The sequence below is a fragment of the Convolutriloba macropyga genome, chromosome 15 (assembly GCF_964194025.1).
Source record: "Convolutriloba macropyga chromosome 15, txConMacr16.3, whole genome shotgun sequence".
NCBI classification, from domain to species: domain Eukaryota; kingdom Metazoa; phylum Xenacoelomorpha; order Acoela; family Convolutidae; genus Convolutriloba; species Convolutriloba macropyga.
Window position 1 is genome coordinate 30,764,635 of NC_134482.1, and position 23,576 is coordinate 30,788,210.

General features: G+C 36.8%; 1 protein-coding gene across 2 annotated transcripts in view; it reads right to left on the bottom strand.

Moving 5' to 3' along the window:
* LOC142353957 (angiotensin-converting enzyme-like) overlaps positions 1–23,576 on the bottom strand; it is an 82,967-nt gene that overhangs the window by 44,534 nt on the left and 14,857 nt on the right. For both annotated transcript variants that reach the window (XM_075406190.1, XM_075406189.1), the window contains 3 exons: positions 17,644–17,766; positions 16,335–16,585; positions 985–1,155 (listed from right to left, as the gene is read on the bottom strand). In XM_075406190.1, the coding sequence (XP_075262305.1) occupies positions 985–1,155; positions 16,335–16,585; positions 17,644–17,766 (545 nt within the window). The remainder of the gene's footprint in view (positions 1–984; positions 1,156–16,334; positions 16,586–17,643; positions 17,767–23,576) is intronic.

The window sequence follows — 23,576 nt, forward strand, 5'->3', positions numbered from 1 at the left end:
AAACCTTATTCGCCCTACCTGAGAACATGTCATTTCTATCTACTGGGAGGGTCAGAGAGTTGGTTTCTGATCATATCTGGTGCATCTGGTGATTCATATCCTATGTTTTACTAAAAAGGTCATCAAGTAAATATATTTTTTTTTCGTCTGTAAGGTGCCTTACTTGTATAAAAGCTTCACATGAAAATTTTCATTATAACTAAAAAAAATTCTTTCACAGGGGAAATCTGGTATGTGCACTTCATCTCGAATACTCTATTGTATTTGATACTCACATTACCATAAGTTCTTTCTCTTTGCTTCCGCCCATCAGATATTCCACCTCTAACCAATGTGCTTCTTTTTGCATTTTTGCAATAGTCGACCTTGTTACAAATGACCTCTATCTGATGTAAACTTTACGGCTGTTGCTTTTTTGCCTGTCGTCATAACTTTCCTTCATTCTCTTGTTATTTCAGTTCATAACGAGTAAAGGTTTAACATTGTACTTTTTTTACTTTTCTCTTACCTGTACGCCCTGCCGGTAGTTGTTATCTGATCCTCCCGTAGACAATTTGATTAGCCTACGACATGTCTCTACAATTTTTATGTTTTGTTAGTTTCAGGTTATCTGTATATCAAACAAAAAACTAAGTTTTTTCGATAAAGCTATGAAACTAATGTCGTCTTCTTCCTTTTTGAGCCAATATTTGTCTTTATCATACAATATCAAGTTATTCCAATGAAATCTCTTTCGAATCCGAATTTAAAAAAAAATAAATTTGATATATCCAATTGCCTTTTTTGTGGTATTTTCTCCGATTAAGACTGATAAAAATTTCGCTTTAATCGTTAAAACAACTCATTTTGACAAAAAATATGTCACAGAGAGACGATTTCTTGTTTCCATAAAATGAAACTGCACGCTAGAGAAAGAAATTTTTCGTTAATAAACTTATGTTGGAATGGCAATTCAAATACCTTGATTTTTTGCGATTCACTCACCGGTAAACCACCAGGGTAGTCGCTTTCTTGAAATTTGGAACGCTCGTAAAATGATGCAGGCAATTTCGGAAAACCAATTGACTGGTAAAATTTTTCAGCCATTTCCGCAATTTGTGTGACGTTCCCACCAAACATCTCTTTCATTTTGGGTCCCAAATCAAATTTATCATCCTGAAATGAAAACCAATAGATGGACCCCTTTTCTATTACGTTTTGAAAAGGATTGTAAAATTTAGCATCCCAAAAAGAACAATGTTAGCGAAATTCGTCTTTCTCACTTCAAAACAACCATGGGCTTTTAAAATATATAGTTCAATTTTTTCTTCAGTAAGAAGGGCCAGGAAGACTTGTTATTTCTCCTGAGAACACTTTTCAAGTTAGAAACAAAGCTCAATTTTCTTGTCATTTCATGGTATAGCTACATAGTAAGTGTTAAGGGAAAAATAATTCCCACAAAGTAAACAAGGTTTTGCCGCGAAATCATCAATGCATTTGTTGTTCGGATTGAATTGGAAAGATGTTTTTTTTTCTCCGAAGTTATCATTTTAGTTCTGAAAGTGACAAGAGATTGAACAACCATTACTTACTTCCAGTGTGAATGAGCGTAAAAAGAACTGCAAATTTGAAAACTAAAGTAGTTTTTGTTTTAATAATTTTTTTTGAAAAAATTACAGCACAGTCTTGCTTTCGAGTAATTTCAAACTCTCTCAAGTTTTCATATCTTTGTTATTGTGGGTGATATAAATTTTGACCTTATGTATTTTATATACACAGGGCAAACTCCGTACAATTTTTGACCCTAAAATCTGTCCTTCCAACCCAACATATGTCAAATTTTGGGTAATGCTGCCGTAATCATTTACCATAATTCTAAGCTTCTCTAATTCTGTTTTTTGAATTATATATATATATATATATTATTATATATATATATATTTATATACATACATACATATATATATATATATATATATATATATATATTTATATAAATATATATTATATAAATATATATATATATATATATATATATATATGGAATCAGCATATGCTAGGCGCACAATGATAGAAGGTGAATTGTAGCAGTGAAAATACTGAATGTGCACCTTCAACCAATCAGAGACTGAGAAGACACTATTCTCTTTTATATAGAGAGAACTGAACTAATTGTAGTCAGTCTTTTAGTTAGATACACCATGTGTATACATGTGTATACCATTGACTCCGGTGCTATACTTCTTAACCACCGTAATAATAGAAGTTTACTCTCAGTCTTTTACAGAGTCGGTTAGTCTTAGAGATAAGGGTAAGTCTACTTCGCGCGCAGAATAAGTAGCCCTGGCTCTTTATACTTTAAGGCTGTAAAGGAGCCTTCTCCGGGTCTGCCTTAAATGGTGCGACCAATGAGTTAACAAACTCTAATTGTAAAAAAACTCACTCAAAACACCCTTTTCTCTATTGAGAAAGAAACTTAGAATTAGATTACATAGCTTTTTACACATTATTTACTTAAAATTTAAGAAAAAGGGAACACAACCCCAACAAAACAAAAACTACTGATATATAAACAATAAAAAAACCAAAATGGATCATCACATTAATCAACCCTCTTCCCGCTTACCGACACTCTCGGACGAAATACAACAAGCTGTTCTGACACAACAGAACAAGCGTTTAACACGCGAAATCCTGCCCTTTGAGGTTAAACACTATCAACATCAAGATGAGTTAAATATACCCTTAAATACAACAAAACAGCTTAAATACCGCTACTTTGCAGTAGAACAACAACCTCACCTTTCTTTACGAGAAAAGGCATCACAGGTCTCACGAACCGCCTTTCTTTCTTATTTAATTGAAATTTACGGAACCCAACTCACAAAAGGTTCAATTCTTTTCATTTGTGATCCACTCACAAAAAGTTATATCTCACTAATATACGATACTCTCTTTCACCCATTATCAGACACATTATTTGAATTGCTTAACGGAATATGGTCTGAATTACAACCCTCAGACAGAGAAGGATTATTTAGAAAATCTTTCATCGAATTTCTTAAACGCCTTGCACCGGCACTACATACTAATGCTTCACACTCTCAAAAAGAAAGCGTACACAAAATCGCCAAACAGGAAATAGAAGGATTCACTCATTTTCTCAAAATATATATAAGCTCAGTCGCCGATGCAGACTTAAACGAAGAAGAGATTTTTGATTCTCTTGCACTTCTATCTTGGTATCTATATAGGTTTTGGAAAAGTTTGGTTAGACACATCTTTCCAGCCACCAAACTAATAGCAGAAACTTATCCACGAATAATCAGCAAATTACCAGAAACACTCCATTATATATGACCCAAATTGGTTTCCACAAAATTTTGTAAACATCACGGAAGTTCCATCGGAAACTATACAAAAATTATCTATTAACCACCAAAACATAGAAATTAAAAACTATAACTTGGAAACACAACCATTTATTTGTACAAATATTACGAAAAACACAAACACTTCTTTGGAAGTCTCACCTTTTGAAAATATGTAAACAATAACTCACACTCAACAATTAGAAAGCCCTATAAACGAAACTACAGAAACAGATTTCAACTCAACACTTTTAGATGATGGAACACTCTTTTCATCACATACGGTAACACATTAATTGATCTTGAAGACAGATCAAAATTATAACTCTACTGCTAATACCACCGAAAACACAAATATTTACCAAAATCATCAACACAGACAACCTGTGAATTCAACTGAATTGACACAAAATTCAAACCCATTAAACACAACTATACCACCATTACCAAATGTAAACACACTTTTACCAGGTCTACACAGACAAAACTCCGTACACTTTAATACCGAACCTAATAATTTTTTAAAAAATTCTACTAAACCCACACAAGGGGCTAATCAAAGTACACTAATCACTCCACAACAATTAGTAAATATCCTTAGACAAATAAATTTTGAGAGTACACAACAAAGTATAAACGCATCGACTAGATATTAACAACAAGCAGCGTCTACACAAACGCCGTCACCTGTAATCCGTAGGAATACACAAATGTTGTATCCCTACTTAGGCGGCTAGGTACCAAAGCAACAATCTTTACAACCGTTTGATGGTACTGATCCCACCTATACAACAGAATGTATTTTAAATGCTATCGCAGCAAATATGGCAATGACAGCAGGACCAAAACAGGCTGATTCAACAATTCATCAAGCCTGGATCTTGAAACGGTTTGCTATGATCCAAACCGCCCTATTAGGACCAGCACAACAAATTCTATTCACATCTTCCACTAGATTTTAAAAAGAATTGGCAAGCGTTTTGCCGGGAATTTCAGAAAACATTCGATAATCAACAATCGCAAACACAAGCGAACTAATTACTAGAAAGCATAACATGTGCTTCTGGTGAACAAATTAAAACGCTAGCACTTAGAATAGAACAAATGTCTCGAAAAGCATAAGTTAACAATGCCCCGGATATGAGGAACGCACAAATGACTGACGCACTCGTCAAAGCACTCGATCCACAATTAGCTAGAATAACACTGAAAAAGTTTGTAAATCACAAATCAACCGCATTGGAACCACAACGTCCATTCGCACAACTTGTTGAAAAGATACACCAAGAAAATATTACAAGAACACATATTGATAGACACAAATTAAATACAATGTCCACCTTTTCACCCTCAATTAATAGCCTCTCTCTTGAGATAGACAATCTCAACGTAGAAGGTATACACACAATGGAGCAAGATTTTGCCCACGAAATAAACGTATTAGGACAAAAGTACTCAAATGACCCTAATTTTAAAACAAAACCACTCTTCTTAAAATTTTTGCAAAAATTGTTCACGTTCAGGACATAGTTTTTCTAAGTGCCCTGAGAAAAGGTACACAAAACCACTGGAAAAAACTAATTTTCAAAACCAAACGTTTAATCAAGCAATGAGAGGTAATCAAAACTTCCCAACAGACAAGTGACATCGAATAACATGACAGGTTGACAGGTAAACCACTACCATTTTCGCATCGCTCTCGCAGCAATAGCAGAGAACAAAGAAATCACTCAAGACACAGAACTCCAAATAAATTCTCACAAAATAACCCAAAACCCTATTACGGAAATATTAATTTCAAACCACCGAGTAGAAATGGTTCACCATACCCAAGACCAAATTCTCAAAATAATTCACAAAATAATTGCAGACCACAATCACCTCACTATAATTGAGACGGAAATCGTTCACGACGGCCGTTCTCACAAAATAGATTTCGTAATGTTAGAAATTATATTAATTCTTCGCCAGATCACGAACAAACAGACAACATTACGTCGAACACTGAGAACACAGACACTAAAAACGTCTCCGAGGAAACACTCCTCGAACAACAATTTGATGATTTACTTTTAGAATTAAATCAGGGTACATAAGATGAATATTTCAATTGCCAAGAAGAATGTAACTCTCTCACAGAAGATTTTATTCTCTCCACCTCTTGTAAAAATAACATATGGGTACTACCACTAACAATATACACACAACAAACACTCGATCCCAAGAAAAAAATCTCTCCACCACATCTAGAAATAGATTTTCTATTAGACTCTGGTGCCACACTTAATATACTAAATACTGACACTTGGGACCAAAATCAATGAATATCACAAATTACAATTGCAAGCATCAACCTTTGTTCTCTCGGCAGCAAATAATTCTAAATTACAATCAAAAGCTACAGTAAAACTTACACTCTACCCAGATGGAACCGGGAGTCGAACTCTCAAAAACACTTCGTTTACAAACACTTTCCTTGTATCGAACGCAAAATTTAATATTCTAGGTACAGCCTTCCTAGAAAAAAGAGTAGATTCAATAAAAAGTTCATCTCATACACTCGAGATTAAACATAATAATGATACAAAGTCACTAAAATTCTACGACTCATCAATTAAGACACCCGATTAACGATTATTATTTTTCACGATTATTTCCAGTCATTGGAGATCACTCAGTATTTTTAACACCGTCTGAACACCGTATCTTAACATATTCCTTAACCATATATGAATGTAAAAACAAAAATGCGAGCGGTACCATTGTTCATACATCTGATATTTCATTTATACCACTACGCAAGAATATGTTTTTCTCTATAATGGATATAAACAATCTCGAATACCCTTATTAATCATTTATTCAAATTTTAATACAAAATCCTTTGAATCACCCATTAACACTCGTAAAAGGAATAATTGGATATGCACAGTAAGATGCTTCACTCAACGATTATCAAACCACAAAAAATCCCATAAATGAAATCACAGAATTCATGGATGCTTATACTTTAAATTACTTCACTCAAGGTACGTCAGAAACACTTAAAAAATTATATTGTTTAAACCTTAGTAAACAACAAGAAAGCGAATACAAATCACAACAGAAAAAAATCAACATACCCTTTGATGTCTCAAAATTCACCAAAACAGATAGAGAGTTTCTCACCATGTTCAATTTCGAACACACAAAATTAACTCAAACAAAATTTGAGAAATTAGCACAACTTCTCATACAATTTCAAAAGTGCTATCAAATTTCGAAATTCGATGTTGGAAAGCTTAAAGCAGAGCTAAACCTTCCCCTTAAAGCAACCGCTATCTTTAAGAAGCAAAGAGCTGCTCGTATTCCGCTCCAATTAAAATATAGAGTACAACACTTACTCGACAATTTAACACACTTTGATATCATAGCTCTTAATTACAGACTCTTTAACCACTGGAAATACCTTTATTAACCCAGTAATTATTCTCAAAAAAAGAATCTCTAAAAATTTTCCTAGGCGCTCGTCAATTAAACACAATGATTGACGAAACAAAATGTAGTTGGCCCATAGAACCAATCCAAGTTATGCTAACACGGATTAAGGGAACAATTTTCTCTATAGCTGACATGAACAGTGCAAACAATCAAATGCCACTTGATAAACCATCACATAGACTCACAAATGTTGTGATTGCTGGACAATATTACTGTTTTAAACGCTTATTCTATGGTATTTCTATTGGCCCAGCAGCTTTCTCATCTTTGATGAGCAGTATTTTCAAACCACTAATTAAAAAAAAGCAAAATAATCACCTATTCGGATGACGTTTTCATCCAAGACACAACAACAGACACAATGCTCTAAACATTTACACAGTAACACACTATTTTAGAGAATGAAAATCCTCCCAAAAAAAATTCAAAATTATGTTGGATTTCTTACTTTTTTTTCAAAATATTTATCTACAAGTCATTTTATCTCCAACTCCTTTACTACCATTTTATCTCCAACTCAGAGATACAACAGATTTTAATTGGACTCCTGAGTAACAACAAACATTTGATAGAGTGAAAAAAAACTTACAGACGGAACACTCCGTCTCGCAATCCCAAATCCAGTGAAAACTTTTTTTATCCTGTGCGATGCCTCTTACTATGCCATTGGAGCAGCACTGTTACAAAAAAATCAATTTGGAAAAATGGATTTAGTATCGGCAAATTCTCGTCTATTTTGACCACAGAACTTAGACTATCCACCATTCTTTGCGAATGTTCAGCTATCATTTCTGCACTTTCAGAATACGAATTCTTTATTCAAGGATCTAAACATCCAATAATATAATACATTAACCATAAACCAACTTTATTTTTATTCACACAAAAGAATAAACCAAACCACAGAGTATATAAATTTCAAATAACTTTAATGAAATCTCCAAACTTACACATAGTTTGGACGGAAGGAAAGAACCTTTCACTTCCAGATTTACTAAGTTGTTCACTCATGACTACAACACAAGACGAACACCGTCTTTGCACTGTCGAAATACCAGATTCAATTAAATTCTTTATGACACATAACCAAAATACACAACCTATAGAGTGCCACTACGCTGTATCAAAAGAATATATTAATTCAGTATCTACAGATACTCATGTAGAGTCACTACACTTTCCAATCTACTTACAGATTAAAAATAATTATATCGAAATACAACTAGAAAATGTTCTTTATCTCCCAGTATCACAATATGAATTTAAAACCAAAGCACAGCTTTTGGAGAATAGGCACCAACAAAAACTACAAGAATCTAAAAACAACTACTCATCCCCAGAAAATTATACTATTATACAACACCCAGATGTCACACTGAATACAAACAAAACAGAATCCTTCATACAATCCAACCATGACGCAGACTACGCTGAATTATTAAATAGTATAAAATTTTCACTTCCAGCAATGGACAACTTTATACCAAAGTAACCCACCCTTTATAACTACTTCATAGAAGGCCAAACGGTAGTAAACGATACATTTCTCTATAGAGCACAACAAGAAGACCCAGTCCTAAGACAACTCTTACTCTGGAAACAGTATAAAAATTTCCCCCAACACCTTCACTCACTATATGTGCAAATAAAGAATTATTGCACCATTATCGACGTTTCCAAAATTAAGCATTAACGAGAAGAATAATCTCTTATATTATATACAGGAAACAACATCACCGAAAATTTGCCTACCACTCTCTCTTCTCCTAGTTATTTTTTATAAAGCACACTCTAATGATTTTTCAGGACACCCTGGTCGTGAAAAAACACAATCACGAAAAACTACTTTTTTTCAAACATTAATACATGGATAGCAATACTTACACAAGAGTTCTTAAGTTGCCAAACGAGCAAATCCATGCCGAACCTTTTAATGGCACCACAACAGCCATTTCTAGAAGTTTCACCATACTTCAATCACCGTATTTCAATGGATACAAAATGTCCAATCTCACCGTCTTCGGATGGAAACTCCTACGTATATGTTATTGTGGACGCATTTTCACACTATGTTGTCCTCCACCCTTCACCCAAAAATGATGCCACTAATGCACTCACAGTACTATTTGATCATTGGATTGTTAAATTTGGCATTCCAGATATTTTGGTAACAGATAACGCGAATGAATACATTAACGGAGAATTCACACATCTCTGCCGTACGTGTAATGTAATTCAATCCACGTACGCCATACGCACCGTGGTCTAATGGACTCGTTGAAATAGTAATCGCCAACTAAACACAGTTCTTCGAGCAATCCTAGACTCACAATATGACACGTGGTCACATAGAGTGAAAGTCTTTCCGTTTGCATTCAATTCAAAAGCTAGGACCAACATGAATCTTTCACCATATGAAATTGTATTTGGTCTAAAACCAAAGAAACCCATAATGTTCAACCTATCTTCCACTACAGATAGCTTGGGAAACTGTAAACCCACAGAAAATTCGCCCTGTAATTTGTTATCAAATCATACACATACTGACCACTTATGTCATCACCCTCAAATTAAAAAATTACAGAAAGAAACCTTGGTTTCTTAATCGTGAAAAGATCCACTCGGAAGTTTATAACGAAGTGCATAATTATTTAAACAAAAATGAATTTTTACGCACATTTATAAATCGCTGCTTTGGAACGGCGCAGCCACTCAAAATAAATACATATGATTTAGTTGTAAACAAAGCCACAGAAATTGGAGTATCAAAAAAGATCCAACAACAAAAAGTTGGACCTTATAAAACAAAAGATACTCCTACATTGGTTACGTACAAACTAGATGATTTCTTTGGTAAACAAATCACCCCTCATAGAAGTAATATAGTCCCATATTACATTAAAGAACTCTTTGTTCAAGACCAAATGGAGAAATACTTCTCGGATAGTTCAATTTTAAAATTCCATCCAACGAAGCCACCACTTACCAAGTCGAAGACTCTCTCGTTCAGTCTAGACAACTTAAAGGAACCATCCACAGATGACCTTCCCCCAAATACTTTGTAACCCGTCAGAAGTAGCCGAGCACACTTCGGAAAACTATACTACTGGAAACAATCGTCTTCGACGACAGCCAATAAAAGACTACAGAGTCTTTGTACCACAATCAAAAATTTCGGCTTCACGAATAAAGTACACTTAAAACTATTCACACTTCGCTACTATAACACACGTTAAATCACTCTTCTCGCTTTCGATAGCCGAAAACTATTTGGCATAACACGCTTAGTAGCTACAAAATACACTACGGATAAAAATACATTTCCCTCGTTCTCTTATACGAGAGGAATTATTCAGATAGTTCTTTCACCCCTGTTCCACATAATTTAATTTCTTTCACTGAGAAAGTTAATTAAACCCCATAACTCAGTAAACAAAGCACACGGACTATCTCTTCACCTGTTACCCTAGCAGAACCACAAAAACCCCTCCATCAGGAAATGAAAAGAAGTGAATTACAGGCCATTCCCCACGATAATAACAAAAAAGAAAATTAACTAAAAATTGGGGTAATAACCGACCCACAGCTCGGTCCGGGAACAATTCTCTAATTGCCAAGATATGATTCGGTAACTTTTTTGTACCCGACTAAAAAGTCGTGGTCAGGCAAAATCATATCGTCTAAAATCACTTTAGAAGTCCACCACTCTTAAAACTCAGTTGCTTTACTCTTCTCTTTTTCTCTTCAACAACTCAAGACTGCATTCGTTCAAACTTCTCTTTTCCACTATTCTAATTTCAACTTTATAAAATTTCTATTGTTTTTCTAAGTCCAAATTTCATTTCTCACTTCTTCTCTTCTCTCTTTAATAAAAATAAAAAACTGTCTCACAGTACAGTTCTTCATTTGAACTTCGACTTATGAGTTGGCTGATAGCTCCCAGAAAGCTCTCAATTTTGCTCAAGAAAGCAACAAAGACAACAACTCTCAAATTAAAACTTTCAGTCTCACAGAACTGAAAGCACCATCTTCAAAAAGATTTAACAGGTATGTACATAACTTCTCAACACGAACTCGAAATAATGTTCAAAAGAACACCCTACGCTGATACTTTTAGATATATTCAGATTTTTAAACCTAAACAGGCCCACTTTCAAGATATTTTTTATAACCTAGATCACATTCTATATTCACACATTTGTTGTGAATGGGTTTTTTATATTAGAGATTTCAATAACGAACAAATCGCTCTTTTCTATATTCCTACTTTCCCACCACAAGCAACACCTAAACTCTCTGAAATTCTACAAACAGATATTGTTTACATTGTTAATCTTGACGCTATCCCAGCATCACATGATACAAAGTATATTAAAGAACTACTAAGATTGGATGAACAATACCAACAAATTTTCAAACAACAGCAAAACAAATGAAACTATATATCCACAATTTCTCTATTCATTCGAACAAAAAGACTATACAATCTCTGAATTATTAACAGTTTTTCTGCTGGTTTTTTAGATCTAGTCTATCTCCATAATGTCATCCCATCAGAATCACCCTGCGCAGCAATCCAAGTAAGTGTACCCACTTTAAATCTCTTAAAAATTGTTATCCCCACCTCTACTAACTATAGCGATAATTTATTATTGCGATAATTGCCCTGCTTTGGGCCAAAGTTTGTTGTCACAATTCCGTCCTCTAGTCAACAATCAAACACTAAACCAAGTGCTCCCCCCGTCTCAGAGTCGCCTAGTTGCTCATACAGTGAAGCAACTAAACAGTCAACACCTAAAAAATTCATTTAAACAACAAACACAAAAAACCGAGGAACATCCATACTCAGTCATTACTACTGCCAAATCTACAGATAGACCTCGTCCTACTGGACACTCCCTCCACTTTACCCCACAATCGGTAATCCCATATCCCCCATCAAAGTTAAACGCAAATACACCAAACGCAAACACAACAACATCCACCAATAATTGCACAAACTCTACTACAATACTCTGGTTTTCTTCCAAATACGACAATCCCTCCACCCACACCTATACCAGCTCCTCCACGAGCAGCACAACTGAATTACCTAACTATTCAAACACTCCACAATTTTCCACTCAAATTTTGCAAACACCGATAAGACTAGTAGCTCCGAATTGTCACAGCCAATTCAAACTGTCTCAAATATTCACGATACCACACATGATATTAGCCTAATTTCTGACACTTCTAATTCTTATCTAATTAGTTCTCAAATTTCTTTACCTACTGCATCACAAATTGCAAATAAACCTTTTAATCCGCCCATTATCACCTTAAGATCCAACTCACCTACACCAGACCCTGATCAACATTCTCATCACTGTATTGGGAAACAGCCAGATACAACACGAACTTACCCAATTCTACCACTAAGAATAGACCCTAAATTTATTGTTCCCCCACCCGCCCTCTTTGGAAACCATAACAACGGAGAACAATTACACGATTTGTCTAAATAAAGAATTTATAAACCTTATAAAATAACACCAGTTCAAAAACAAAGATCTCACGAATTATTAAAACAATCAAAAATCACATTCTCTGTTGAGATAAATGTTTAACAAGACAAACTTATTTTTCACCCACAAGCTGCGGCACTGCCTATCTTTAGAGTCAAAACAAATCCATCACCCTTCATTTGTCAAGAACTAAACTACGATTTTGATAGATACACAAAAAACACCGCACGCTATTTTGTCTTCTATAATCCACACTCTGTACTCTCCTGAAAATATCAAATCGAAATTTAATTTTCATATTAATTAATTTATTATATTCATCTTCACTTCCAATAAAACAACCAATTAAAGTTCACCAACATAGTATTTCCACACCTAGAACAGGCATACAAGATCTTGTCGTCACGCACTATGATTGTTCATTAAAGCATATCACAAATATGCAGTATTATAAACTCAATAAAATTGGGGAATTAAAAATTAAGCCGGCCGATTTCAAAATCCTCACCGCACAAGTACAAATTTTTTCATGAACCCGAACACTCGAAGTACGCGCTTACGCCATACACGCTAAACTTAGCGATAAGGAAAGTTTTTGTCACAAAATCGCACTCAAAAGAGGTTTTCGGTTTGATCACGTTAATTGGTATGTTAATAATAGAAAAGACCTTCCTTTCCAACAGAAACTGAAGCTCGTAGAGAACTTGCACGCGTCGGCCTCTTAAGTAAACATCATTACCGCCCTCAAATGATACAATTTGATGTTTTAGATGACCCCCCGGTAAGCAAATATAGAAGAAAAACAAGGACGTTTCCGACTCGACCATTATAGAACTTTCGTTTTCCAACACGGAAGCATGGTTTATAACCCAGGGATCATAACTGGATTCCTAACGCCACAGATAATCCCTGGGCTAACTGTCCCGGTAAAGACTCCGATCTTCGAGTTCAGGTTAACTTCACCTGTACATCGATAGCGACACGAGCTCACCCTCAGTCCCTACAGCACCGCAAAGCTCGTCACAAGAGCTACTTCTCCAAGGAACGAGTCAGGTGCCACAGCCACCTCCATCAATCTTCAACTGCGCACACAGCAGTCTCCACAACACAACCACCATTTCAGCCTACGAACATTCCATCTTGGGCTGATGAAGTGGCCACAGCGGAACAATCTGGTGACTCTAGACCAGAGACGGTTGTCCCCAACTGGTCGTACTCTGGTAGAATCCAGCCCACGATGACAGCCACTGGTTTACCCACCACCAGTGATGCCAACACCGCATACACAACACCCGCTGGTACCCTCACCGCGGTACGGCCCGGCCTTACCACCTCTGAGACCACAGCAATCTTTCCCTCGGCCACCTCCCAACAACAGACCCACGTCAAATGACAATTACCCTTGCACTGACCCCTCAACTAGGAGGCGTCCACGGGCAACAGCACATGAAATATACCCCACTCGCTCCTCACCGATACAGGCTTCACAATCGCCTGCTCATCACACAGCGAGCCCTCCCTTAGGCCCAGAGCCCTCATCCTCTCGCGGACGGCCTAACTTTTTTGCGCCAATACACGGCAGTCCACACAGGTCACAAGGACCCAATTTCAGATTCCACGAGTTTACAAAACCTCTCGGCATTAATACCATCCAGGGTATACACGTGCCAGAGAGAATCAGCTATGCCTCCACCCCACCTCAGCGCACGCTGAAACCAACAGCCAGTTCTTGTTCTCTCGGACAATTAGAGAACGAATATGTCCAAGAAGGACGGGACAAGGACCTGCCTCTAGAATGCCTACATTTTCCGATCAATTCTCGCTTCACAGAACGATTTTGGCATCTGTCGAAGTACTTTTTTGCACTCGCAGATCACCCGAATGACTACCTTAATAACTTTTTTACTCGCGACACTGCAACTTACGAAATATATGCCAAATACGACCCCCTTTCTTACAGTTTGGATTTTTACATCCCACACAGATTGATGTAAATAACACTACTCACAAAGTGAATCGGGTGAAAATGCTTCACACAATACACAATAACTTATTTGTGCGGCATCGTTTTCAACACACCAACCCGATCATACACATGAATTCACGCCTACAATATGCTAACACAAAGCAGCTGACCTCACCATATTATATGAACTACAGCTACATAATACAATCCAGTTATTGTGAAGACACTCTTCGTAATGTCGACCCCATTAAGTATTATTTCATATTTTCTCCACTCTACGCCAAGACTAATCGCCCCATCCTCGTCTCAATCGAGTACCTACAATGTGTAGAAGGAGGCGCCAAGAAGTGTACCTCTGGCCACACTTTCAACCTCCTCTGCAGAGACTGGAAGGCCAATAAGCTCGGAAATTGTCAGCCTTCACAAGAAGAACTACAAATCTTCAATCACCTTCTTGCGTTACAACCACACTGTAACGCTGATCTGTATCCACGCGCCCTTGCTGATTGTCTGGCACGCGATCCGGAATTCCTCGCCTTCTTCCGGTATCCAGACAATCGAGCTCCGGATTTCGAGTTTGAATACCGGACGTAGGCCACAGCCCCACAACACCACCTTGGGCTCACAGACCCACAAAACCGAGATTGACTGATCTCAAAAACTCACCTAAAACTAATTTTTTTCTTCTTTCTTTATTATCTTAACTTTCTCCTCTCTACCGAATAATATATATTTTTCACTTATTCTTCTCTTTTTACACAAGACTGAATATTAGGATCAGCTCTTTTCTTCTTCTCCCCGGTCGGGACTTAAAAAAGAAAGTATTAAGTCTCACTGATATATTTAATAGGAACACTAGCTCACACAGTAGCTAAAATATGGATTTCCACTAGAAGATAAGCTGGTAAATCCGACTGGTTAAAACCTTGTACCAAGTGGAGATAAACAGAAGTCTCCTTGTACAAACCAGACAGAGACTACAGACTACAAGCGATCCTCCAACTGGGAATAAATCCGCACTACAAGACAGTGAGAGCAGTTGGGCATACTCTCAACAGGACTGAGGTTACTGGCCAGCACACCCTGTAACTGGCACCCTTACTGGTCTCACAATACAAACCTCCTCACTGACGACACTAGTCACTACTTCACTGACAGGGACTTCAGACGACGACACAAGTCACAATCCACTTCATAGAGGACACAACTCATCACCCACTTCACCCTACCTTTCAACGTAGATGACACATTCAACGTATTTCTGCTACACTTCAGATATTCGGATTTGAAACTCCCAACCCCGGATGGATGTAGCAGTGAAAAAACTGAATGTGCACCTTCAACAATTCAGAGACTGAAAAAACACTATTCTCTTTTATATAGAGAGAACTGAACTAACTGTAGTCAGTCTTTTAGTTAGATACACCATGTGTATACCATTGACTTCGGTGCTATACTTCTTAACCACCGTAATAAATGAAGTTTACTCTCAGTGTCTTAGTCGGTTACAGAGTCGGTTAGTCTTAGAGATATAGGTAAGTCTACTTCGCGCGCAGAAATAATAGCCCTAGCTCTTTATACTTTAAGGCTGTAAAGGAGCCCTCTCCGGGTCTGCCTTTAATGGTGCGACCAATGAGTTAACAAACTCTAACTGTAAAAAAACGCCCTCTCCGGGTCTGCCTTAGAATCAATTCAATTTAAATGATTTTAAGGTAGTTAACAGAAATTTTTGCAAGGAAAGTAGCAGGAAAATCAGGAATTGGTGACTAGGACCTTTTTCCTTCGTTCTTTCAGCCAATACAATTTTCCGTATCTAAAAATTGAAATCAAATTTTTCCGGGAGTCAATTTTGTAATTTATCATAGTATTTTTTTAAATTTCTTTTAAATCCTTTCCTCGAAGTTTTTTATTCAACATTATAAAAATCAGAGATTTTCCCAGATCATGAATTCATTTATTATGTATTTGGCCACACAATTTATACAAAGTTAAATAAATAATTGGAAAAAGTATTCAAAAAGTCAGTATTACCTCATAAGGCTGAAGAATGTCCACATGTTTATCCATGACTTGTCCCCAAATATCTTTCGTCAGGTGAACAGGAATCAACCCATCCTCTTTAATCAGATCGGGGAACTTTTTGCTCATCTTGTGTCTGACATAAGCGTGGATCTTCTGGTAAAGTCCCTCGAATCGATACACAATGTTATCTATGATGATTTTGTACTCTTCAAAACCAATTTCGAATTGCTCAACCCAAGCATCTGGTGCATCTTTGTAGCCTAGGTGATAGATTAATCTTGAAAGCAAGATCTAACGATTTATTTTGAATGCAGGAATTATTCAGCTGAACCTTTAACGTAGATAGATAAAACGATCCTTAAATTTTGAAACACTTTGGCCGAGAATTTTGTACCAGAATTTTTCAATTTTCATTTTAACTTAAAAAACAGAAGTTTTTAAAGTTCTGTTTTCAAGTAATTTCTGTTTTTTAAGCACCACTGCCTTTAATTAATACTGCGCAAATAAAAAGAATTTGTCCACAAAGGTATCAGGGAACAAACTTCAAGTCTTGATCAGTATTTCTCCAGTGAAATATAGGCATTGAGTTGACAAATCAATTTTGATCATGTCTTATGTCCTAAAACGTTTAAAGACATGTCAAGTGTTGCTCAAGACTTTCAAGTCTAAGTCAATTCTTGGCCGCCACTTGACAAGTATTGATTCAAGTTTTGATCAAGACTTTACAAGTCTTGATTAATGCGCAGGTATCCAAAGTACAGTTTTAAGAATTCTTTAAAAACTAATGCATTTCAAAATTAGCAAAAATTGGTGATTAATTTTGGTAAAGCTATTTCTGATTTGAGCATTTACCAAATTAAGATGTCCCATACATTCACACCGAAACCAATTTTTTTCTCTATGGACAGCACAAAAGGGCGATGACTGATATCTTTGGGTGATATCATTTTTTTCATTCTCTTTCCAGTGAACTTTGCGGAAGTGCTCATGTTGTCTGGTGCCTCTTTTTTCACTTTCCACAGTTTTTTAGTCAGGCCACTCTAAGTGGCGACCTTCTTCTTTCGTTACCAAAGGAAAGCAAACCAACAATATAAACTGTGCTCGATAATTTTCTCAAGACATGTCAAGTCTTAAGACCTGATACAGTACTGATCCAATACTTACAATTTCACTGAATCAGTACTGATAAAGACTTGACGTTCAGTCCAGTATTGTACAAGATGAGCATTTGTTTTTGACTCGGCTATGAAGCTCAGCGAGAAAATTTATACTGGACCAATTGATTTGATGTTAGTATACAATGTTGTTGTTGACTCACCTGCTATTTCAGCCCATTTGTTCAAAATGTCCCTGGCTTCAATCAAAAGAGGGCGAATTTTAGGAGCATTGTTTTCGCGAAATGCATACCACGCAGCTCTCCAAAGTGGCTCATTGCCCAAGTCTAAAATGGGGACATTTAATCTAACCACTTTGAAACAAGTCCCTTTTTATTGTTCACATTGACCTCGTTTTTGTCTTCGCCAGGTCGAATCATTTTATCCCAGAATTTAATCCCTTGTTTAGCGTACTGCTATTACTACATCTGAAGGTTTTGATTATTACGAACTGAGATTGAGACTTGGCTATAAAAATCTCACTGAATTATTGGATAGGCGAAACTTCATAAAAATCAAGGTCCTTTTAAAGCAATTCAAAAATGGAATTGTATTGATGTTTTTTGGTAATGTGTAATGTCGCTATTACTTATAGTGCAATAGCTGTTGTATAAGTGTATTAATTGTCACGGTAGGTTTGAGAAACCAGCTCTTTAATAGTTAGTTGTTCGATCACGCCCACGCTTGTAAGCAGAAATACGACAGCACTTGTGACGAATTACGAAAACATTGTAGAAAACAGAGCTTAAACTTAAGGTTTAATTTCGATTCAAAGGAGATTGTTGAACCAATACATAGTATAATCCAGAGGAATTAATCAGCACTCATTGTAGATGAGCATCCAAATTTCGCATTAATATGACAGAAGATTTTGACCGATCGATAGGTTTCTATATGACACAAATAGCTGTGGAAATAGCTATCAATGTCAACGAAATTGCAATTTTTTCCTTTATACCACTCCCCTTCCCATATGTCCCTTACTTCCCTTCTCAAACGCCATATTATCCACTAAATCAATCTTACACCAGCTTCTTAAGGCTGCATGCACTAAAAGAAAGTTTTTTTTGAAAAATGTAAATTACTCAGACTATAACCCTAAGGTTAGATATCTACATGCTCTAAAATGTTAAATAAATTAATCAGCATTGTTATTAATATAGTAATCTTCAAATTGTGGCTGTTCGTTTTTATAGGTAAAAATAGGATTTGAAGGCTCCTATTTGTCTATTAACGGGTACTTTCTTGTGTTGATCGAGGCGTGAAATTGATGTGAAAGGCGTGAGAATGTGATCACAATAAATTACAATGTGATTACATAACGTCGCATTATGAAATTTCAAAGCATCCAAAGTTTATCTTTTGTCTCTTGGTGGTGAATTCAATTAAACTCAAGGCCAAAGTTTAACGGTAAAACTAACTAATTGTGCCATTTTGTCAATAAGGTATTAGATGTCAACAATTTTTGTATTACTTATTGAAGATAATGCATAAATTCAACACATCCCAGATTCCCCGATAGTGAATTTTTGTACTGATTTTTGGACGTTAAATGAGTTGCAGGTAACTTTACCTTAAAAATGCCCTGTTCAGGTAAATTTCAGGTTAAATTTGCAGGAGGACTGCATGCACAATTCAGGTAAAATTTATCTCCAGTTGCAGGGGCGTTCAGATATCGTGCATGAAGTATGTAAGAACGACAATATGTATGCTAACTTCAGAAAATCTTACTTGAACTTTTCGGCAAACTTACCTTCACGTTATTTAGGGTGCACACGTGGCCGTCGTCGATGGTTTACGTGCAACAATTTACGTGATTTCACACAGTTATAAACCGGAGTTTTTCTTCATTCAATTGAAAAATTCGCTGCATTTTTTCAATGCAATCTTTGCAGTTTTCGCATCTCCGGTTAATTCTCTTCAAGGATTGGACGGTCAGAGAAGAATTGAAATTTTGAGTTTAACAAAGTTTTGATGTCAGATTCTCCAACAAACAAGCAAAACAATCTTATCAATGTAGATTTTATCAGGGTCTTTGTGGAGTATGCCAACATTATGCCTTCTTGGATAATGTAAGTTTGGACATTTTGATTCAAATTTCAAGATGTTCTATGTCTTGGCAAATTACAAGTTCCATGTCATTACATAATCTCTTATATATTTTTTGGTCAAATATTGTGTATAATTTTTTGCACAATAACGTATTTTGAAACAAAATTTTGCTTTTAGTTCTAGTTCGTATCAATTAAAAACAATGCATTCACAAGCCACAATTGTAAAATAATCTTTTAGTTACAGATTATGTTTGTTAATTGTTTGTCGATTATTTTGTCTGCTTTTATTGGACTTTTTTGTCTGGGACTGTTTTGTCTGGAAATATTTTGCAATCTGTGTCTGTTTCTTCCGGGACTGTTTTGTCCGGACACGTTTTTGGTCTGTTGCAGAGCTTCGAACCTTGTTCTCATGTACCTTAGTAGTATCTTCTGCCATCTGTTCTGACAAATGTTCTCGAAGAAATGGTTATCCAATTTGCCCAAAATTAGATGAGAATTGGGCTGACGGGCGATTAACTGAAGTAAAATATGTGTTGAAAAACACCATATTTAAAGTGTGTGTTCAGAGCTATGATGAGTTACCTATGGTCAGACTATCGTGCGTTCAAAGTTTCATATGCCGAGACTATCGTACGTTCAAAGTTGCATATGTTGAGACTATCGTGCGTTCAAAATTGCATATGTCCAGACTATCGTGCGTTTAATGTTGCATATGTCTAGACTATCGTGCGTTCAAATTTGCATATGTCCAGACTATCGTGCGTTTAATGTTGCATATGTCCAGACTATCGTGCGTTCAAAATTGCACATGTTGAGACTATCGTGCGTTCAAAATTGCATATGTCCAGACTATTGTGCGCTCAATGTTGCATATGTCCATACTATCGTGCGCTCAATGTTGCACATGTTAAAGACCATCGTGCATTCAAAGTTGCATATGTCCAGACTATCGTGCGTTTAATTTTGCATATGTCCAGACTATCGTGCGTCCAAAGTCGCATATGTCCAGACTATCGTGCGTTCAAAAATTCATATGTCCAGACTATCGTGTGTTCAAAATTGCACATGTTGAGACTATCGTGCGCTCAATGTTGCATATGTCCATACTATCGTGCGATTAATGTTGCATATGTCCAGACTGTCGTGCGTTCAAAATTGCACATGTTAAAGACTATCGTGCGTTCAAAGTTGCATATGTCCAGACTATCGTGCGTTTAATTTTGCATATGTCCAGACTATCGTGCGTCCAAAGTCGCATATGTCCAGACTATCGTGCGTTCAAAAACTCAAATGTCCAGACTATCGTGTGTTCAAAATTGCACATGTTGAGACTATCGTGCGCTCAATGTTGCATATGTCCATACTATCGTGCGTTTAATGTTGCATATGTCCAGACTATCGTGCGTTCAAAATTGCACATGTTGAGACTATCGTGCGTTCAAAGTTGCATATGTCCAGACTATCGTGCGTTTAATGTTGCATATGTCCAGACTATCGTGCGTTCAAAATTGCACATGTTAAAGACTATCGTGCGTTCAAAGTTGCATATGTCCAGACTATCGTGCGTTTAATTTTGCATATGTCCAGACTATCGTGCGTCCAAAGTCGCATATGTCCAGACTATCGTGCGTTCAAAAACTCAAATGTCCAGACTATCGTGCGTTCAAAAATTCATATGTCCAGACTATCGTGTGTTCAAAATTGCACATGTTGAGACTATCGTGCGCTCAATGTTGCATATGTCCATACTATCGTGCGATTAATGTTGCATATTTCCAGACTATCGTGCGTTCAAAATTGCACATGTTAAAGACTATCGTGCGTTCAAAGTTGCATATGTCCAGACTATCGTGCGTTTAATTTTGCATATGTCCAGACTATCGTGCGTTCAAAAACTCAAATGTCCAGACTATCGTGTGTTCAAAATTGCACATGTTGAGACTATCGTGCGCTCAATGTTGCATATGTCCAGACTATCGTGCGTTCAAAAACTCAAATGTCCAGACTATCGTGTGTTCAAAATTGCACATGTTGAGACTATCGTGCGCTCAATGTTGCATATGTCCATACTATCGTGCGTTTAATGTTGCATATGTCCAGACTATCGTGCGTTCAAAATTGCACATGTTGAGACTATCGTGCGTTCAAAGTTGCATATGTCCAGACTATCGTGCGTTTAATGTTGCATATGTCCAGACTATCGTGCGTTCAAATTTGCATATGTCCAGACTATCGTGCGTTTAATGTTGCATATGTCCAGACTATCGTGCGTTCAAAATTGCACATGTTGAGACTATCGTGCGTTCAAAGTTGCATATGTCCAGACTATCGTGCGCTCAATGTTGCATATGTCCATACTATCGTGCGCTCAAAAATTCATATGTCCAGACTATCGTGTGTTCAAAATTGCACATGATGAGACTATCGTGCGCTCAATGTTGCATATGTCCATACTATCGTGCGATTAATGTTGCATATTTCCAGACTATCGTGCGTTCAAAATTGCACATGTTAAAGACTATCGTGCGTTCAAAGTTGCATATGTCCAGACTATCGTGCGTTTAATTTTGCATATGTCCAGACTATCGTGCGTCCAAAGTCGCATATGTCCAGACTATCGTGCGTTCAAAAATTCATATGTCCAGACTATCGTGTGTTCAAAATTGCACATGTTGAGACTATCGTGCGCTCAATGTTGCATATGTCCATACTATCGTGCGATTAATGTTGCATATGTCCAGACTATCGTGCGTTCAAAATTGCACATGTTAAAGACTATCGTGCGTTCAAAGTTTCATATGCCGAGACTATCGTACGTTCAAAGTTGCATATGTTGAGACTATCGTGCGTTCAAAATTGCATATGTCCAGACTATCGTGCGTTTAATGTTGCATATGTCTAGATTATCGTGTGTTCAAATTTGCATATGTCCAGACTATCGTGCGTTTAATGTTGCATATGTCCAGACTATCGTGCGTTCAAAATTGCACATGTTGAGACTATCGTGCGTTCAAAGTTGCATATGTCCAGACTATCGTGCGCTCAATGTTGCATATGTCCATACTATCGTGCGCTCAATGTTGCACATGTTAAAGACCATCGTGCATTCAAAGTTGCATATGTCCAGACTATCGTGCGTTTAATTTTGCATATGTCCAGACTATCGTGCGTCCAAAGTTGCATATGTCCAGACTATCGTGCGTCCAAAGTCGCATATGTCCAGACTATCGTGCGTTCAAAAACTCAAATGTCCAGACTATCGTGCGTTCAAAAATTCATATGTCCAGACTATCGTGTGTTCAAAATTGCACATGTTGAGACTATCGTGCGCTCAATGTTGCATATGTCCAGACTATCGTGCGTTCAAAGTTGCATATGTCCAGACTATCGTGCGTTTAATTTTGCATATGTCCAGACTATCGTGCGTCCAAAGTCGCATATGTTATAGACTATCGTGCGTTCAAAAACTCAAATGTCCAGACTATCGTGCGTTCAAAAATTCATACGTCCAGACTATCGTGTGTTCAAAATTGCACATGTTGAGACTATCGTGCGCTCAATGTTGCATATGTCCATACTATCGTGCGATTAATGTTGCATATTTCCAGACTATCGTGCGTTCAAAATTGCACATGTTAAAGACTATCGTGCGTTCAAATTTGCATATGTCCAAACTATCGTGCGTTTAATTTTGCATATGTCCAGACTATCGTGCGTCCAAAGTCGCATATGTCCAGACTATCGTGCGTTCAAAAATTCATATGTCCAGACTATCGTGTGTTCAAAATTGCACAAGTTGAGACTATCGTGCGCTCAATGTTGCATATGTCCATACTATCGTGCGATTAATGTTGCATATGTCCAGACTATCGTGCGTTCAAAATTGCACATGTTCAAGACTATCGTGCGTTCAAAGTTTCATATGCCGAGACTATCGTACGTTCAAAGTTGCATATGTTGAGACTATCGTGCGTTCAAAATTGCATATGTCCAGACTATCGTGCGTTTAATGTTGCATATGTCTAGACTATCGTGCGTTCAAA